At 42.8% G+C, this 14,367-nt stretch overlaps 1 protein-coding gene across 2 annotated transcripts; it reads left to right on the forward strand.

Annotated features, from left to right (window-relative positions):
- The first annotated feature begins 135 nt into the window (after nt 1-135).
- XRCC6 (X-ray repair cross complementing 6) lies at nt 136-14,367 on the forward strand. 2 transcript variants are annotated; one of them, XM_075078300.1, is made up of 12 exons: nt 136-413; nt 522-631; nt 1,165-1,303; nt 3,607-3,861; nt 4,693-4,876; nt 6,356-6,542; nt 7,762-7,930; nt 9,066-9,227; nt 10,722-10,851; nt 11,554-11,654; nt 12,569-12,682; nt 13,517-14,367. In XM_075078300.1, the coding sequence occupies exons 1-12, from the start codon at nt 323-325 to the stop codon at nt 13,711-13,713; spliced, it is 1,839 nt and encodes a 612-aa protein (XP_074934401.1). In that variant the 5' UTR covers nt 136-322; the 3' UTR covers nt 13,714-14,367. The 2 variants fall into 2 exon arrangements, 1 of the variants encoding a protein (XP_074934401.1); XR_012657882.1 differs by having other exon boundaries at nt 213-413; nt 11,554-11,667.

Raw genomic sequence — 14,367 nt, forward strand, 5'->3', positions numbered from 1 at the left:
TGGCGGGCAGAGCTCCCGCCTTGTTTTCCTCCTCTCCCCCACCGCAACCAATTCACGGGGAGGGGAGGTGCGGCTTCTCGCGGGAGGGGCAGAGCGCGGCTCCCTTCCTCTCTCCCCATTGGTTAAAGTTACGGTGGGAGGCGTGTCTCCTGATGAGTGCCAGGCGGCGGCGCGCGGCGCCTGCCTGCGGCGGTTGGTTGAGTATTGACGCCAGGCTAGAGAGTGGGCGGGGCCGGCTCGCGCGGCTAGTGTGGGCGCGAACCGCCCCTTCCCCCTCCGCCCGGCGCTTCGCAGCCGTTGGGTTCGCGCCGCGCTGGGAGTCATGTCGGAGTGGGTGTCCTACTACCGGAGCGAGGCGCCGGAGGAGGAGGAAGAGGAGGACGAGCAGGAGGAGTGGGGTGCTGAGGCGGTCGGTAAGGCCCCCGCCACCCCTCACGGAGGGCAGCCCAGGGTCCGCGGCCCTCGGGGATCAGCGGGCGGAGGGCGCCGCTGCTAAAGGCGTTTCTCTCCGCTTTCTGTAGGGAATTACAGGTTCTCCGGTCGGGACAGCCTGATTTTCTTGGTAGATGCCTCCGAGGCCATGTTTGAGTCCGACGGGGACGGAGTGACTCCCTTCGATATGACCATCCAGGTGAGGCTGCTCAGGGGTCCTCGGGGTGCTTCCCCACACACTCACACACCCACCCGCCCCTAGGGATCGCCTTGGGCACCGCTGCGGCTCGGGCTGCCTGGTTGCCTGGTAGTCGCTCTGCCTGGGCTGTTGTTGTAAGTTCGCAGTGAAACTCGAGCAGCTCAGAGCGCCGAATGGCTATGAGTTGGGAAAGATCCGTTGCCTGGTGGGCCCTGTCCAGATTTCGGTGAGGGAAATGTTTACAGAATGAGCGATCAATCCGCGGTCAGGGTGCTATATTAAAGAGATGTCTGTTTCATTGATGTTGCTTGTAGAAGGGGAATGGTAATGAAAAATACATAATGCTGTGTACTGGAAAAAAAAACCCTCTTGAAAAACAAGATCTCAAGTTCTTCTGTTGAAATTTATCTTAAAGTATTTTTTACAATTCTGCTGTTTGACAGAGTCTACTTGCTAATTGCTAAAGACAAAACTTTTACATCATTACTGCAACTGATGTTCTTCATATTTTGACCTGTGTGAGCTTTTTTCAGTGCATCCGAAGCGTGTATACGAGCAAAATTATTAGTAGTGACAGGGACCTGTTAAGTGTCGTGTTCTATGGTACAGAGAAGAACAAGAACCAAGCAGATTTCAAGCACATCTATGTTCTTCAGGAGCTGGACAATCCAGGTAAAGGCAGTAAAGTGATATGAAGTTTATGTGGAAAGATGGAGTAAGGAAATCTGTGTAGTAGCATTGTCAGTAACTCTCTGAAAACAGAAAGCGGTCAGATAGCAAAAAAATTCCTATTGCTGAGATGTGTTGGGGAGGGGGGCTAAATTTAGAAATTTATTGGAAGTTTAGAAACTTAACGGGAGCTTATCTTCTTCTGTTATAGTTGGTGCAGATCCCTTTCCTATGTCTTGTCTTCCATTTTAACATGGTGGTTTGCTTACCATCTGCTAAACCTGAGAGGATCTCAGCAGAACTCTTGAAAGCCCATCATGTGTTTGCTGCACTTCGGAAAAGTGTGTGCGCACTGAGGCACAACAGATTCCTGCTAACGGAGAATATCACAGAATGGCTAAGCTTGGATGGGATTTCTGGACATCATCTTGTCCAGCCTTCCTGCTCAAGCAGGGTCAGCTAGAACAGGTTGACCAGTATATGAACCTTTTTGGGGTGTTCCATCTCTTATTTTACAATCATAGAATCATAGGATTGTAGAATCATTAAGGTTGGAAGGGACCCTTAAGATCATCGAGTCCAACTGCTAACCTATCACTGCCAAGTCCACCACTAAACCATATCCTCAAGCACAACATCTATCCTTCTTTTAAATACCTCCAGGGATGGGGACTCAACCACCTCCCTGGGCAGCCTGTTCCAATGTTTGACAACCCTTTCGGTGAAGAATTTTTTTCTCATGTCCAACCTAAACTTCCCCTGGCACAGCTTGAGGCCATTTCCTCTTTTCCTATCACTTGTTACTAGGGAGAAGAGTCTGACCCCACCTCACTACAGCCTCCTTTCAGGTAGTTGTAGAGAGCAATAAGGTCTCTATTATTATTTTCATAAAGTCTCTCATTATTTTCATAATAAGCTTTGCAATTCTTGAATTTAGTTCTTCCATATTCTTAGAATTTCTTAGAATTACCTGACATCTGCTTGATAACAAGTGCCAGTTGCTGAATTGTAAAAGGTAGGAGGAGGAGTGCAAGGAACACATGCTAGTGGTGACAAATTCTCTGACAGCGAAGAGTCTTGTGATGGGATTTTGTCTTCTAGCTTTTAATAGCAGCCTTTATCTCTGAGGAGGTTTGATTTCATTTTCTTAGCCAGGAGGTACAGGTTTAATAACACATGGGGTTCTCCTGAAAGAACTGTGCCTTGTCCTAGTTTCAGAATTAATTACAATGGGGCCCTGACAAGACTGCTGTAGGTTCTTCTCCCTTTTCTGGCAGCAAGTGCCTTAGGCTTCTCGCTCATCGTTTTCCCTCCTCCTTCCCTGCTTGCCCTTCTCCCTGCGCAAGAAACAGTAGCTTTGCTGTGCTGATGCAGTGCAAGTGAAAGGTGGGTGTTGTTAAAAAGGAAGAGAATGGTAAATTTGCTGCTGCTGAAGAGGAGTGTGTTCTGGAGAAGGAAGAAATACTGTAGTTAGTTATTATGTAGTACATAATTATGAATGCTTATGCTATTAATTAAATGGCAGCTGAGGAGATGAAAGTAAAATAATAAATGGGCGGGAAAGGCGTTTTCAGATGACACTTCAAAAGTGCTATAGAATTTCAGTGAAGGGCAAAGGAAGAAGCTCTGCAGCATGCAGTAGCTGAAACGTGAAAGCTTGTCTCCCTTTGTAGAGTTATGGGAGAAGACGGAGAATCTGCTATTAGACAGGTGGGAAAAGGAGTCACAGCTGGGCTGGAGTAATCCACAGAGCGTTAAAAAGGGTGTCGACACCTGCCCTGAATGTTCCTGTGCTCTGTGTGGTGACCTATGGTCTGAATCTGACCTCTAGGTTGATGCTACCTGGCATTGGGGCAACGGAGCAGGAGGAATTCTCCACCTCCACAATATGCTGTGGAGATTCAAGATGCATTTCGGCCTCCTCTCCTTTCTCTAGTGGTGCAGCAGTCTGCCGTGCCTCTGCAGCGGGTACAGTTGCTGCCTTTCCTGCTGAGAACCTGTCCTTTTAGTGTAGAGGTCTTGCAATACTTTGATCCCTGCCTGTTTCCCAGCAGGAAGGTGCCAGGGCACTTTGTGGTCTCTTGGCCCTAGTAGGTGCTTTCAAATGGTAACCATTTTGCGATATTGGAAATGTTAGGCTATCTGGAACCATTTTCTCAGCCAGGTGTTGGAAGGGCACTGCCACAGAGGTGCTAGAGGACATTACTTGGACATCAGCTGCGAGGGACCTTTGGTGCATGTTCAGAAGAGTTTGTGGCACTTCTTTCAGCATTTCTAATGCATGTGACTGCTGTTATTGCCCCTAGGTGCGAAACGTGTTCTAGAGCTGGACCACTACAAGGGAGATGAAGGACAAATACTTTTCCGTGAGACCTTTGGCCACAATGCTGACTATTCACTGGGTGAAGCACTCTGGGCATGTTCTAATCTCTTCAGCGATGTCCGAGTCAGACTGAGCCACAAGAGGATCATGCTCTTCACCAATGAGGATAACCCTCATGCCAATGACAGTGCTAAAGCCAAGCTGGCCAGGACCAGAGCTGGTGATCTGAGAGACACAGGTCATTATTTTCCTCTTCAATTTCAGACAGAATAAAAGTGATGTATCCTTGCAACAGATGTTAACTGCATCACAAGTTTGCGATGGAAAAAGAATGTAAAATCATCAGAACTGGGGAATCCTTCTGAAGCTTTCTAAATTAGAAAATCTGTTATCCAGTGTGGTATCCAACAACTAACACTTATTTTCTAGGATCTGTTTTTCTACTCTGAGAGCATAAATCAGGACGTGAGAGGGCCGTGGAAAACAAACTCTACTTTTTTCATTGTTCCACCATTTTCCAGGAAGGGAATAATAGGACTAAGTTAATACAAAAGGAAAATTACTTCAATGGTTCCATTTTGAATTAGCTGAAGAACAGCAACCTGAGATCAGAGGCTAGAGAGTAAATGCTTCATTAGTTCAACTATGTAGCTGAGATAACCAGTGTTTTTGGAGTTCAGCAGATGTGCTGGATCTAGAAGCTGTGAGGCTTCCTTAATCTGTTAATCCTTATAACTGGGAAAGAGGAATTTCTGAACTCGTTACTTCCCTCTATGCCTGAGGTAAAATTATGTTTTATAGGAGCTTGTCAGAGCTGTTTCATACACAGTGTTGTCCAGACTCTTAATTAGGGAGGAAACATTTTCTATGCTATGTTGTTTTGACTGAAGTTGAAGAATGTCTTTTGCCTCTTTCCCTAGAAACTTTCACATCTGGTGCAGGTGACAATTTGGAGCTTATTCTTGCTTAAAATCTTTGACTAGATAGAGAAATCTGTGAGTGCTGAGAAACATGCCCATGTAAGAAAAAAGCAGTTTCTGTGATCATCCTTCTATCTCTTACTTCGTAGGTATCATCCTGGACTTGATGCACTTGAAGAAGCCTGGAGGGTTCGATATCTCTTTGTTCTACAGGGATATCATAAACATAGCAGAGGATGAGGACCTTGGGATCCAACCTGAGGAATCAGGGAAACTGGAACATCTAATGAAGAATGTACGAGCAAAGGAGACAAAGAAAAGGACTTTAGTCAGGTTTGTGCCTAGTTAAGATATTTCATTCAATGGAGGCACCTGATGTTATTTTTTTAGACTGCATCTCACCTCCCTTTTCTGGAATGATTGGTCTATAAAGGCATCAGTGCTTACATTCCTCAATCTTAATTCCTTAGTCCAGGATTGGTGTTTCTTCTGTAGCTTCCAAGGATATTTGTCCTTGGTGGGTGAGAAAATTGGAGGGTGAAATCTAGGTCTCCTTTTTTCCTCAGTGTGACACCTCCTGTATTGTGCTTGGCTTGGCCAGAATTTTTCAAAAAAAGACCTCATTGCCAAGTAAAATACTTAGCAAAAAATCTGTAGTATGTAAAATGGTTAGTCTGTAGTAAAATCAGATTGAAATGATGCTTTTCTTACAAGTGTTAACTTAGAAGAAATTTCATATCAAAGTGACTGGTAGGTATTTTGGCCTATTATTAGTTATATGTGGCCAGTCTTTCTAGGCACTTGGTGTGGATTCACACAGCCTTGATATTTCTGCTTGCCTACTGAAAGATTAGAGATACTTACAGAGAGATTAAAGGGATCTTGACGAAGCAGAAAGAAAGTATTTTTAGAACCACATACTCCATAACAGTTGTTTGTTTTTTTTTTTAATAAGTGAGTTCATAGCAGAATGATGTGGAAGCACAGTAAGGGAATGAACTTCACAGCCTAGTGTTTTTTTTAATGTATTTGAAAAAATCCCAACCTGAGCTGTTGTCACTGACACTCTTGTTCCTGCTCATGGCTTTATTTTCGTCTTCTGGGAATGTTTCTCAAGTTTTCTAATAATTGAGGGGAAAGAGTCCTGTACCATTGATATCTTTTAGAGCAGAGGAATTAACATTCTCAGTAATTCACTCTTCTGCTCTTGGAACTTGAAGATTATCTCCAGTTTTAAACCTTTACTTCTGAATTTTTCTCTAACTTCAGATTATTTTTTTTCTTTAATCATGGTATTGTTTGTCTTGATGGCGTTCTTTTGAGGGATTTTGCCGTCTGCCTGAACAGATATGTGAATCTGGATGGGGTCCTGTACATCCTGCTGTAGATGTACCTGCTCAAGCAGGGGGATTGGATGAGATAATCTCCAGAGGTCTCTTCCAACCTCTACCATTCTGTGATTCTGTGAATTCAGATGTCACATTGCATTAAGTACAAGCAGGATGCCCAAATGCAAACTTGTCCTGTGCTTTGCTTGAGCATATCTGCTCTTTGGAGTGAAAAAAGGTGAAAGAAATATGGTAAATTATTGGTGTTTAAATCATTTCTATGACCAGAAGTGACAGCATTGCAAGAATGTTTTTATACAAGTGAGATTATGGCTCAAGTAATAATATGTTTCCAGAGATACATGTGAGTTTGGGGGAGGAGAATAGAAGGAGGTCAGAGAAAATAAGTTATCTGAGGAGATGACTTTCTTTTGCAAAAGTGATCTTTCAGAATTCTCCAGTCTGTATCTGCTTTTTTACACAGGTTAAATCTGTATCTGAGCAAAGATCTGTCGCTTTCTGTTGGTGTTTACAACCTCATTCAAAAAGCTTATAAGCCATATCCAGTGAAGCTTTATCGGGAAACTAATGAACCAGTTAAAACAAAAACAAGGATGTTTAATGGAAAAACAGGCAGCTTGCTCCTGCCTAGTGACACAAAAAGGGCTCAGGTAACATTGATTATGTGCTTGCTTTTTTCTGTCTCTGTGATGTGGGGGGAAGATGCTGATTCTCTTGCTGCTTTTGTTTGTATTTCACTTTCAAGATCAGATACATAAATATTTACATCTGTATGCCCCTGGGGATAGCCTGGTCACTTTGTAAGCTAGGCAGAGTGAGAGTGGGTTGTTTCTCTGGCATGACTGTCAAGGGAAAGCATAGCCGCTGGTGGAAGTGCACTCAGGAGCACAGTCGTTTATTTTTGCAAGGCAGAACCAGGTTGTCAGTGCCTGTCCTTATGTGGCCTTGTGATATCGCTGCTGATGTTATCTTTTGATTCATTAAGAACAGATTTTGTCCATTCTATTAAATGTATAAGGGTGAATTGGAGCAGGGGTTGGAGCTCTTTTCCAAACAAAAAAAAAAGTCATATTACCTTTGTTTTTTGTTATTTTGTTCTTTGCTTTGCCTTCCTGCTTGATAGTTTGCCAATTGAATGTCGTGTTCTGTTCAGGCACAGCCTTATTTCAAAGCAGGATATACAGTTGCTAGGTGTGTTGTCACAAGTGCACTTTGTGTGTCCTTCCATGCGAAAGGCTCTTAAAGTTGTTGTCTTAAGAGTAAATATTAAGTTTATTTATACTGGACATCAGTTTCTTGAAATAAAGTACAGGAGAGGAACAGAAAGCTGAGCATTAAGGCCTGACGTCTGATTTCAGTAGCTGGACTACAAAATACTTTTGTTTTTGTGATGTATGAGTGATGATGCTTCAAAAGCGTCGTTTCTTGGTCACTGTTTCTGCCAGGAGTAGGTAGGAGACATGCATCTGCTGAAGCAAGTTTAGAATCAGACCAGACCTCTGAAAATGTCTGGTCCAACCCAGCTCAGAGCATGACTCACAAAACCAGATCAGGTCGCACAGGGTTTGTTTGGGACAGCTCTGAAGAACTCCGAGGATGAGATGTGACAACGTCTCTGTGCCAGGACTTAACCATTATCTTAGGAAAGAGCATTTTGCTGATGTCCAGGTGGAACTTCCCTTGGGATAACGGTCACCAACTGTGACTTGCCATTTCAGTGTGCACTAATGATTAAAGTTTGCTCTGTCTTGTCTATAACCCTCTTTTCAGTAGTGGAAGGCAGAAATTGCATCCTCTTCCTCCCACTACCCCGACCCCCACAATTTTTTTTATGCTGGCAGCACTACTATCTGCTCTTCCCTGGTTTAGACATATGGAAACCGCCAGATTGTGCTGGAGAAAGAGGAAACAGAAGAATTAAAACGGTTTGATTCTCCAGGCTTGTTTCTGATTGGCTTCAAACCACTTTCAATGCTAAAACAGCACCACCATATGAAGCCCTCCCAGTTCATCTATCCGGAGGAGTCCCTAGTAAGTGGTAAGTAAAGGTGGCAAGGGAAGATTCACCACCTTGCATGAGGGTAACCAAATGATTCAGAGTGTGTTTGAGTGGGGATCATTGAGTGTAAAATCTTTGTCTAGCTTAAAAACTTGCTAATGTTAAAAACTTTAGAATTAACTGTTACTGCCCCTCTCAGCTGCAGTTAATTTTGTTTTCCTCAATAGCAGAAGAGCTGATTGGACTTCATGTTTCATCCATCATGACAAGCAGTTAATCAGGCTATGCAGATGTAGTCCCAAAATATTTGGTTTTGCCGTTCATGAAAGCGAAGGATCCTAGTACCTGACCAGAAGGCAAAGGGGGTTAAAAAAAAAACAGACAACCCAAACCCAACCAAAAACCAAACCACAAACCAGGGAAGATAATTGCTGTTTTTAAGTCCATATCAGCTACGGGTGAAAACACAATACTCTGGAAGTATGTTTGAATTGACAGGCTTGTAAAGAGAGAAAGAGAGGATGCTTAGGACTGCTTTTTCTCCCCTTTTTATGTGTATATGTAAGTCTACTTATCTAGAAATATAGTATTAATCCATCCCAAACTGCAATAGTAAAGGAAAAACTCCAGCTCCTCAATCTACCATTGGATAAAGAGGGCTGAGTTATGACCAGATGCTTTGCAGTGTCTGACTAAAGAACATTTATGCTAGCTTCTCCAGCTCAGCGGTTTCCTGAATCAAACACCTTCTACATCAGTCTTTTTCTGACCACCATACCTGGTAAAATACAAAGCAAATGTGTTCCTTGAGAGGAATATTGCAATCTGAATTATTAGTGTGTTACTTCTGCAAAAGGTCCTATGATGTGCTGCTACTGTGATGTCCCACCAGACCAGAAAGAGGCTTTGTAGATACCTGTTTCCAATTTTCAACCATATTTCATTGCTCAGATGCTAGGGATTTCATTTCTTTCACCAGAGCTCTCACTGCTCTGGTCAGGAGAGACACTAATATTGTCATGAGGGCTTCCCGTTCCAAAAGTTGCTTTTTACCTCTGGAATACTGCAAGCATCTCAAAGAATTCACAGGTATTGAAACTGTAATATCTAGGGTTACATTCCTGAGCAAAGGAACAAAGCTGTCAGTCTGACCAATATAGTCTTTACTTTGCAGGGAGTACAACACTATTTAACGCCTTATTGATGAAATGCTTGGAGAGGGAGGTGATGGCACTGTGCAGATATACTGCCCGCCGGAACACTCCCCCTCGCTTCGTGGCCCTGGTTCCCCAGGAGGAAGAGGTGGATGAGCAGAAAGTGCAGGTAGCCCCTCCAGGTATGGGAAGAGATGCTGCCTTTCCCTGCATGATTGGGTGCAGTCACCATAATAGCTTCCTGCGTTGTGTAAAAATATTCTTAGTGCTGCTCCCCTTAAAACTGGGGAGGATGCCTTTCAACATCCCTTTTCTTCAGTTTTGTCATTGTAAGCGTCTGATGTTGAATCTGTTTTTAAAACTCCAGCTGCATCAGTACTTGCTCCAGTGTAACATGGCTACAGTATTTTCCCTCCTCCTATCTATTTTCAGCAGATTCAAGTAACTGACCTAAAAATTAAAAGCCTTTTTTTCTGTTTGCTGACTAAACAGAATGTCTTTCCCTGAACTGGGCTGCATTAAAAGGAGTGTGGCCAGCAGGTCAAGAGAGGCTATCTTCCCCCTCTACTCTGCCCTAGTGAGGCCACATTTGGAGTACTGTGTCTAGTTTTGGGCCCCCCAGTTTAAGAAGGACATGGAGCTGCTTGAGCAAGTCCAGCGGAGAGCTACGAAGATGATCAGGGGACTGGAGCATCTCTCTTATCAGGAAAGGCTGAGAGACTTGGGTTTGTTTAGCCTGGAGAAGACTGCAGGGGGATTTCATCATTACCTATAAATATCTGAAGGGTGGGTGTCAGGACGATGGGACTAGACTCAGTGGTGCCCAGTGACAGGACAAGGGGCAATGGGTACAAGTTGGAACACAGGCAGTTGCACCTCAATATGAGGAAAAACTTCTTGCCTGTGAGGGTGACAGAGCAGTGGAACAGGCTGCCCAGAGAGGTGTGGAGTCTCCTTCCCTGGAGACATTCATAACCTACCTGGACATGGTCTTGTGCCCCCTGCTCTAGGTGTCCCTGCTCAAGCAGGGGGGTTGGACAAGATGATCTCCAGAGGTCCCTTCCAGCCCCTACCACTCTGTGATTCTGTGAATTTTATTGTATCCTTGGATACATTTTAAAGCCTTAAATAAATAATATCACATACTGAGCCTTGCACCATAGCAGCGGATTGGGCAATGATCAGGGAGCAAAGGCAGACTCTTGGTCTTTTCCATTTTCTCACCTCTTTAACTAGAAAATCCTCTTCTGGGAAGGATGTAAAGCAGGGGAATATAACACTCCCTGTGTACGATGTAAAGCATTTCAGAAATAAAATGGGGGCATTAACTAAATTTTCAAACAAGGCTTTTTCAAGTCATATCTAGTGAGAGATGGGGAAGGTACACAAGTTGATGTGTATAAAAAGCTGGTGGCATGTTTCTAGCTCTTAAGCTATGCATTTGGTTTCAATCTCTTTCAAAAAGCCATTAGAGATGTTGGTTATATACACTGAGATTGGGATTGAGTGTCATGCTGTAGGTACTAGGTATTATGGATTGCTGTTGTTTACAGCAAAATAGTAGCTAGTTTGGGGAGTCATCAGACCTAGCTAATAAGCATCTTGGTCTTTCCCATAAAGTATTGTTGTGAGGCGACGGTTCTGCATAACTGTTCTCTGGTCTCTCTTCTGTGTAGGTTTCCACATTATTTTCCTACCATACGCAGATGACAAACGGAATGTTGATTTTACAGAAAAGGTGCCAGCCAGTCAAGAGCAGGTGGACAAAATGAAGGAAATAATTCAAAAACTCCGATTCAAGTACAGGTATATGGAGATCAATAGCGTGTGTGTGAGGGTGTGGCACGGGGAAGAAAACACAACGCAATTGCTTGCTGTGTTGCATACATTGTTCAGCTGTGGCACCCACAAGATGGGATTCTGATGCATTTTGCTGCAGATTGCTTCCCTTTGCAGTAGCTTTGTCCAAACTTTATTCTTAATTATTCTGAATACCCAGGCACCACATGCAGTGTGGAGGACATTCTGGAGTTCTTTATAGAATTGCTCTTGTTCTCTGGGCTGTTGTCATTTGTTGCAGAGGTATCACGTTTTATTGTGGTTCTGCCAATGTATTGCAGAATAGACCTGGATTGTTTAAATGAGAGCACTTTAGAGAGACTAGTTAGGCCTTTTTCATTATAGATAGGATAAATTTTATGAAGTGCTTTTATGGGAGTTTTTTTTTTCTAGGTATGTGGAAAGTAGCATAACTGGTATTAAAGTAGAATGCCACTGTCTCCATTTGTCTTGCACAGCTTTCTAAGTCTCACACAGCTTTCTAATGTGGTTGATACATGATGGGATAGTGATTCAGCAGGTAAATTGAAAAGATGTTAGTTCTTCCAATGAGATAGATTGTTATGTGGGAAAGAGGGAATTTTACTTTGAAACAGATTGGTGGCAGATCTTATGTTCTTGTGTGTCTTCTTGGCAGCATGCATTGACATTTTGGGGCATTCTTGACAGGACTGACAGCTTTGAGAACCCAGTTTTGCAGCAGCATTTCAGGAATCTGGAGGCTTTGGCGCTGGATATGATGGAACCAGAACAAGCTGAGGATCTTACAAGTGAGAATTATTGGTGGGTGCGAAGGGAGGTGAGGTAGAGGGCTCTTGACTTTGTTCTAAGTCAGAGATGTGCTACTACAAAAACAAATGTCTTTTTAAAAATATTTTAGTTGTGTGCAGTTCCAAGATGCAGAATTCTCGATGACTCCATTCTGAAGTATCAAAACCTTATTTTCTAATGGTGTCACTTTTAAGATAAAGGAAAAACTGATCACTTTACCCCCAAAAATTAAAATTGAATCACCTTTTTCCTCTCTTCAAGAGTCTAATTAATATTTCAGTCTGATAAATGGGCAGAATTTCTTAGAGATTTATTCTGCTAGGAGGCAGTGATGCCACCTTGTGGCTGTGAGAGTTTCTATAGAAGAATATCTTGTCAAAGGATAAAAACCTACTCCTGAAGGGGAAATTCCTTTTTGAAAGTTATGTTGTACTCCAGAAATAGTGTTAGAGTAACTATCTGTCCCTTCTGAGGTGTTACCTAGCAAATAATCTAGGTCCCTCTGCTAGATATCATACAAATACATGACAGAAACAAGCCGTTCTGCCTCAAACTACTCGCAACCTTAGATAGTAACCTGTTGTATTTTAAATGTCTGAGATTAGACCGGGGTAACAGTGCAACCAGATAGATCTGTATCACTTTCACCATGTCAGTTTTGTTCTGTGTATGTATTTCCTGTTCAGGGATATGTGCGAGCCCATTACATATGTGTAATACAAACTCTTATATAACAAAGAGCTGTAAATTTCTCATTTTTGAATACCCTAACATAGGTCTTTGCATTTTGTATGCTTGCAAGACACTTGCATACTCATTATTACAGAAGCACAGTTGTATCTGGTAATGGCCTTGTTTAGATTTTCCGGTGATCACTCTGTTTTTGAGGAGGCAAATCTTTCTCTTTTGCCAGTGCCAAAGGTTGAAGAGATGAACCGCAGGCTGGGCAACCTGGTGGAGGAGTTTAAGCAGCTGGTTTATGCCCCTGATTACAGTCCTGATGGGAATACTGCAAAGAGAAAACAACGTAAGTAATGATGGTGCAGACATGCAACGTGGTGTCTGAGTTCTTCATTTAGACAATTCTGCGTTTTCAGTTTGTCTCATAGTTTAAAGAAGCTGCTTGTGCAATAACTCTTTACTCATCCCCACAACAAAGTGGGCTTATATCCAGTGGTGATTCTTAGAGAGTAAAGGACATTGTGGTATCCAGCTAGAGAACTGCTGGAATGAGAAACTGTGTAGTGAAAAAGCAGAGAAGTATAGGAAGCCATGTGGGTAAATTACTGCAAAATAGATATTTGTTTATTATTATTTTATCATTATCATTATTAATAATTTTGTGGGTTTTTTTACAAGAGTAGTAAAATGACTCAGGCTTTCAGTTTTTATTCTTGGTGGGGGAGTGGACTTTTACGCATGAGCTGTTTAGCACATCCAAGATAGGCACTTCAGGGCTAAACGTGTAAGTAATGCTGAAGTACATGTGTCGTTTGGGAGTCTGTGAAACTGCATGAAGTGGGAGTGTCAGTTAGCTGAACTCCCTCTGGAGTAGTTGCATTCTCACGTCTGCATGAGAATCCCTTTAAAGTTTCATTTGGGGGTGGTCTTCACATAAGAACACAAAGTTTCATACTTGAGCTCGAGGTGACTCATATCAATGAAATACACTATATGACTGATGTAGTCAGCGACACCTACTCCATAAAACAAAATAAGGAAACTAGGTCTGTGAGCATGTAGGTAGCTGTTAAAGTACCATGTGCTAACAGTTATTAACTGTGGTACGTATAAGAAATGTTCATGCCTTTCTATTAAGAAACTTTTTTAAATCTTGGTGATCTAAAATTTATCTTTGTAGCTTCTGATTTGCAAACTGAGAAGAGGCCCAAGGTAGAAATCTCAGAAGATGAACTGCGGAGTCACGTGCAGAAGGGCACTCTAGGCAAGCTCACCGTACCCGTTCTGAAGGATGCGTGCAGGTTTTACAGGCTGAGGGGTGGGGGGAAGAAGCAGGAGCTCATGGACGCGCTAACTGAATACTTTAACGAGCACTAAGCAGGAGCAGAAGGCCCTGGTTGACTTCCCTCTGCTTAAAATTTTGGTTGACTTATGTGGATGGTGTCTGTTTAATCTTGCTATGGAGGAGAAGGCAACTAAATGCTGCTGAATCTAGCAGTAGAGAAACTTTTTATTCTTAGTTGTGAAACACCTCTGCAAAGTTGGATTCTGTTCACAGTAGCCAAGGGCAGAATTAAATTCCCTGCTAACTCAGGTCACTCACTGCACACAGTTGTGCCTTCCTGGTTTCTTAATAGAAGTTATTTTGGACTTCTCTGCAACACTGGCTATACCATCTTTGCATCATAAAACCAGCAAAACTCACTTGGATGCAAACAAGAAAACAATGATCTGTGTTAATGGCACCTTGTGAATTCAAGCAGCAGGTCAAGTCTGTGTGCTAACAGAGGGCATAAATGTGGTGTATTATTATCCTACTATCCAAAATAATCAGTCAATATCAGTGCTTGTAATCGAATGGAGCTCTTTTCCGTCATAGATGTTATAAAGATTACCAGCAGATCCTAATGGAGAAAATAGTTACTGGGAAGCAGTAGCCAATCTTTTGGGCAAAAAGCCAGCACTTCACAACCTGCACAGGCAGGTCTCCCATTTTTAAATGGTTATAGCAAAAGCTGGTTTAAAAAAAGG

The sequence above is a fragment of the Phalacrocorax aristotelis genome, chromosome 1 (genome assembly GCF_949628215.1).
Source record: "Phalacrocorax aristotelis chromosome 1, bGulAri2.1, whole genome shotgun sequence".
Taxonomy (NCBI): Eukaryota; Metazoa; Chordata; class Aves; order Suliformes; family Phalacrocoracidae; genus Phalacrocorax; species Phalacrocorax aristotelis.

Coding starts and splice junctions, on each gene's coding strand:
- XRCC6 (XM_075078300.1), top strand. CDS start 323: ATGTCGGAGTGGGTGTCCTACTACCGGAGCGAGGCGCCGGAGGAGGAG. Junction 414..521: donor GTGGGGTGCTGAGGCGGTCG/GTAAGGCCCCCG, acceptor CGCTTTCTGTAG/GGAATTACAGGTTCTCCGGT. Junction 12,683..13,516: donor TACTGCAAAGAGAAAACAAC/GTAAGTAATGAT, acceptor TTATCTTTGTAG/CTTCTGATTTGCAAACTGAG.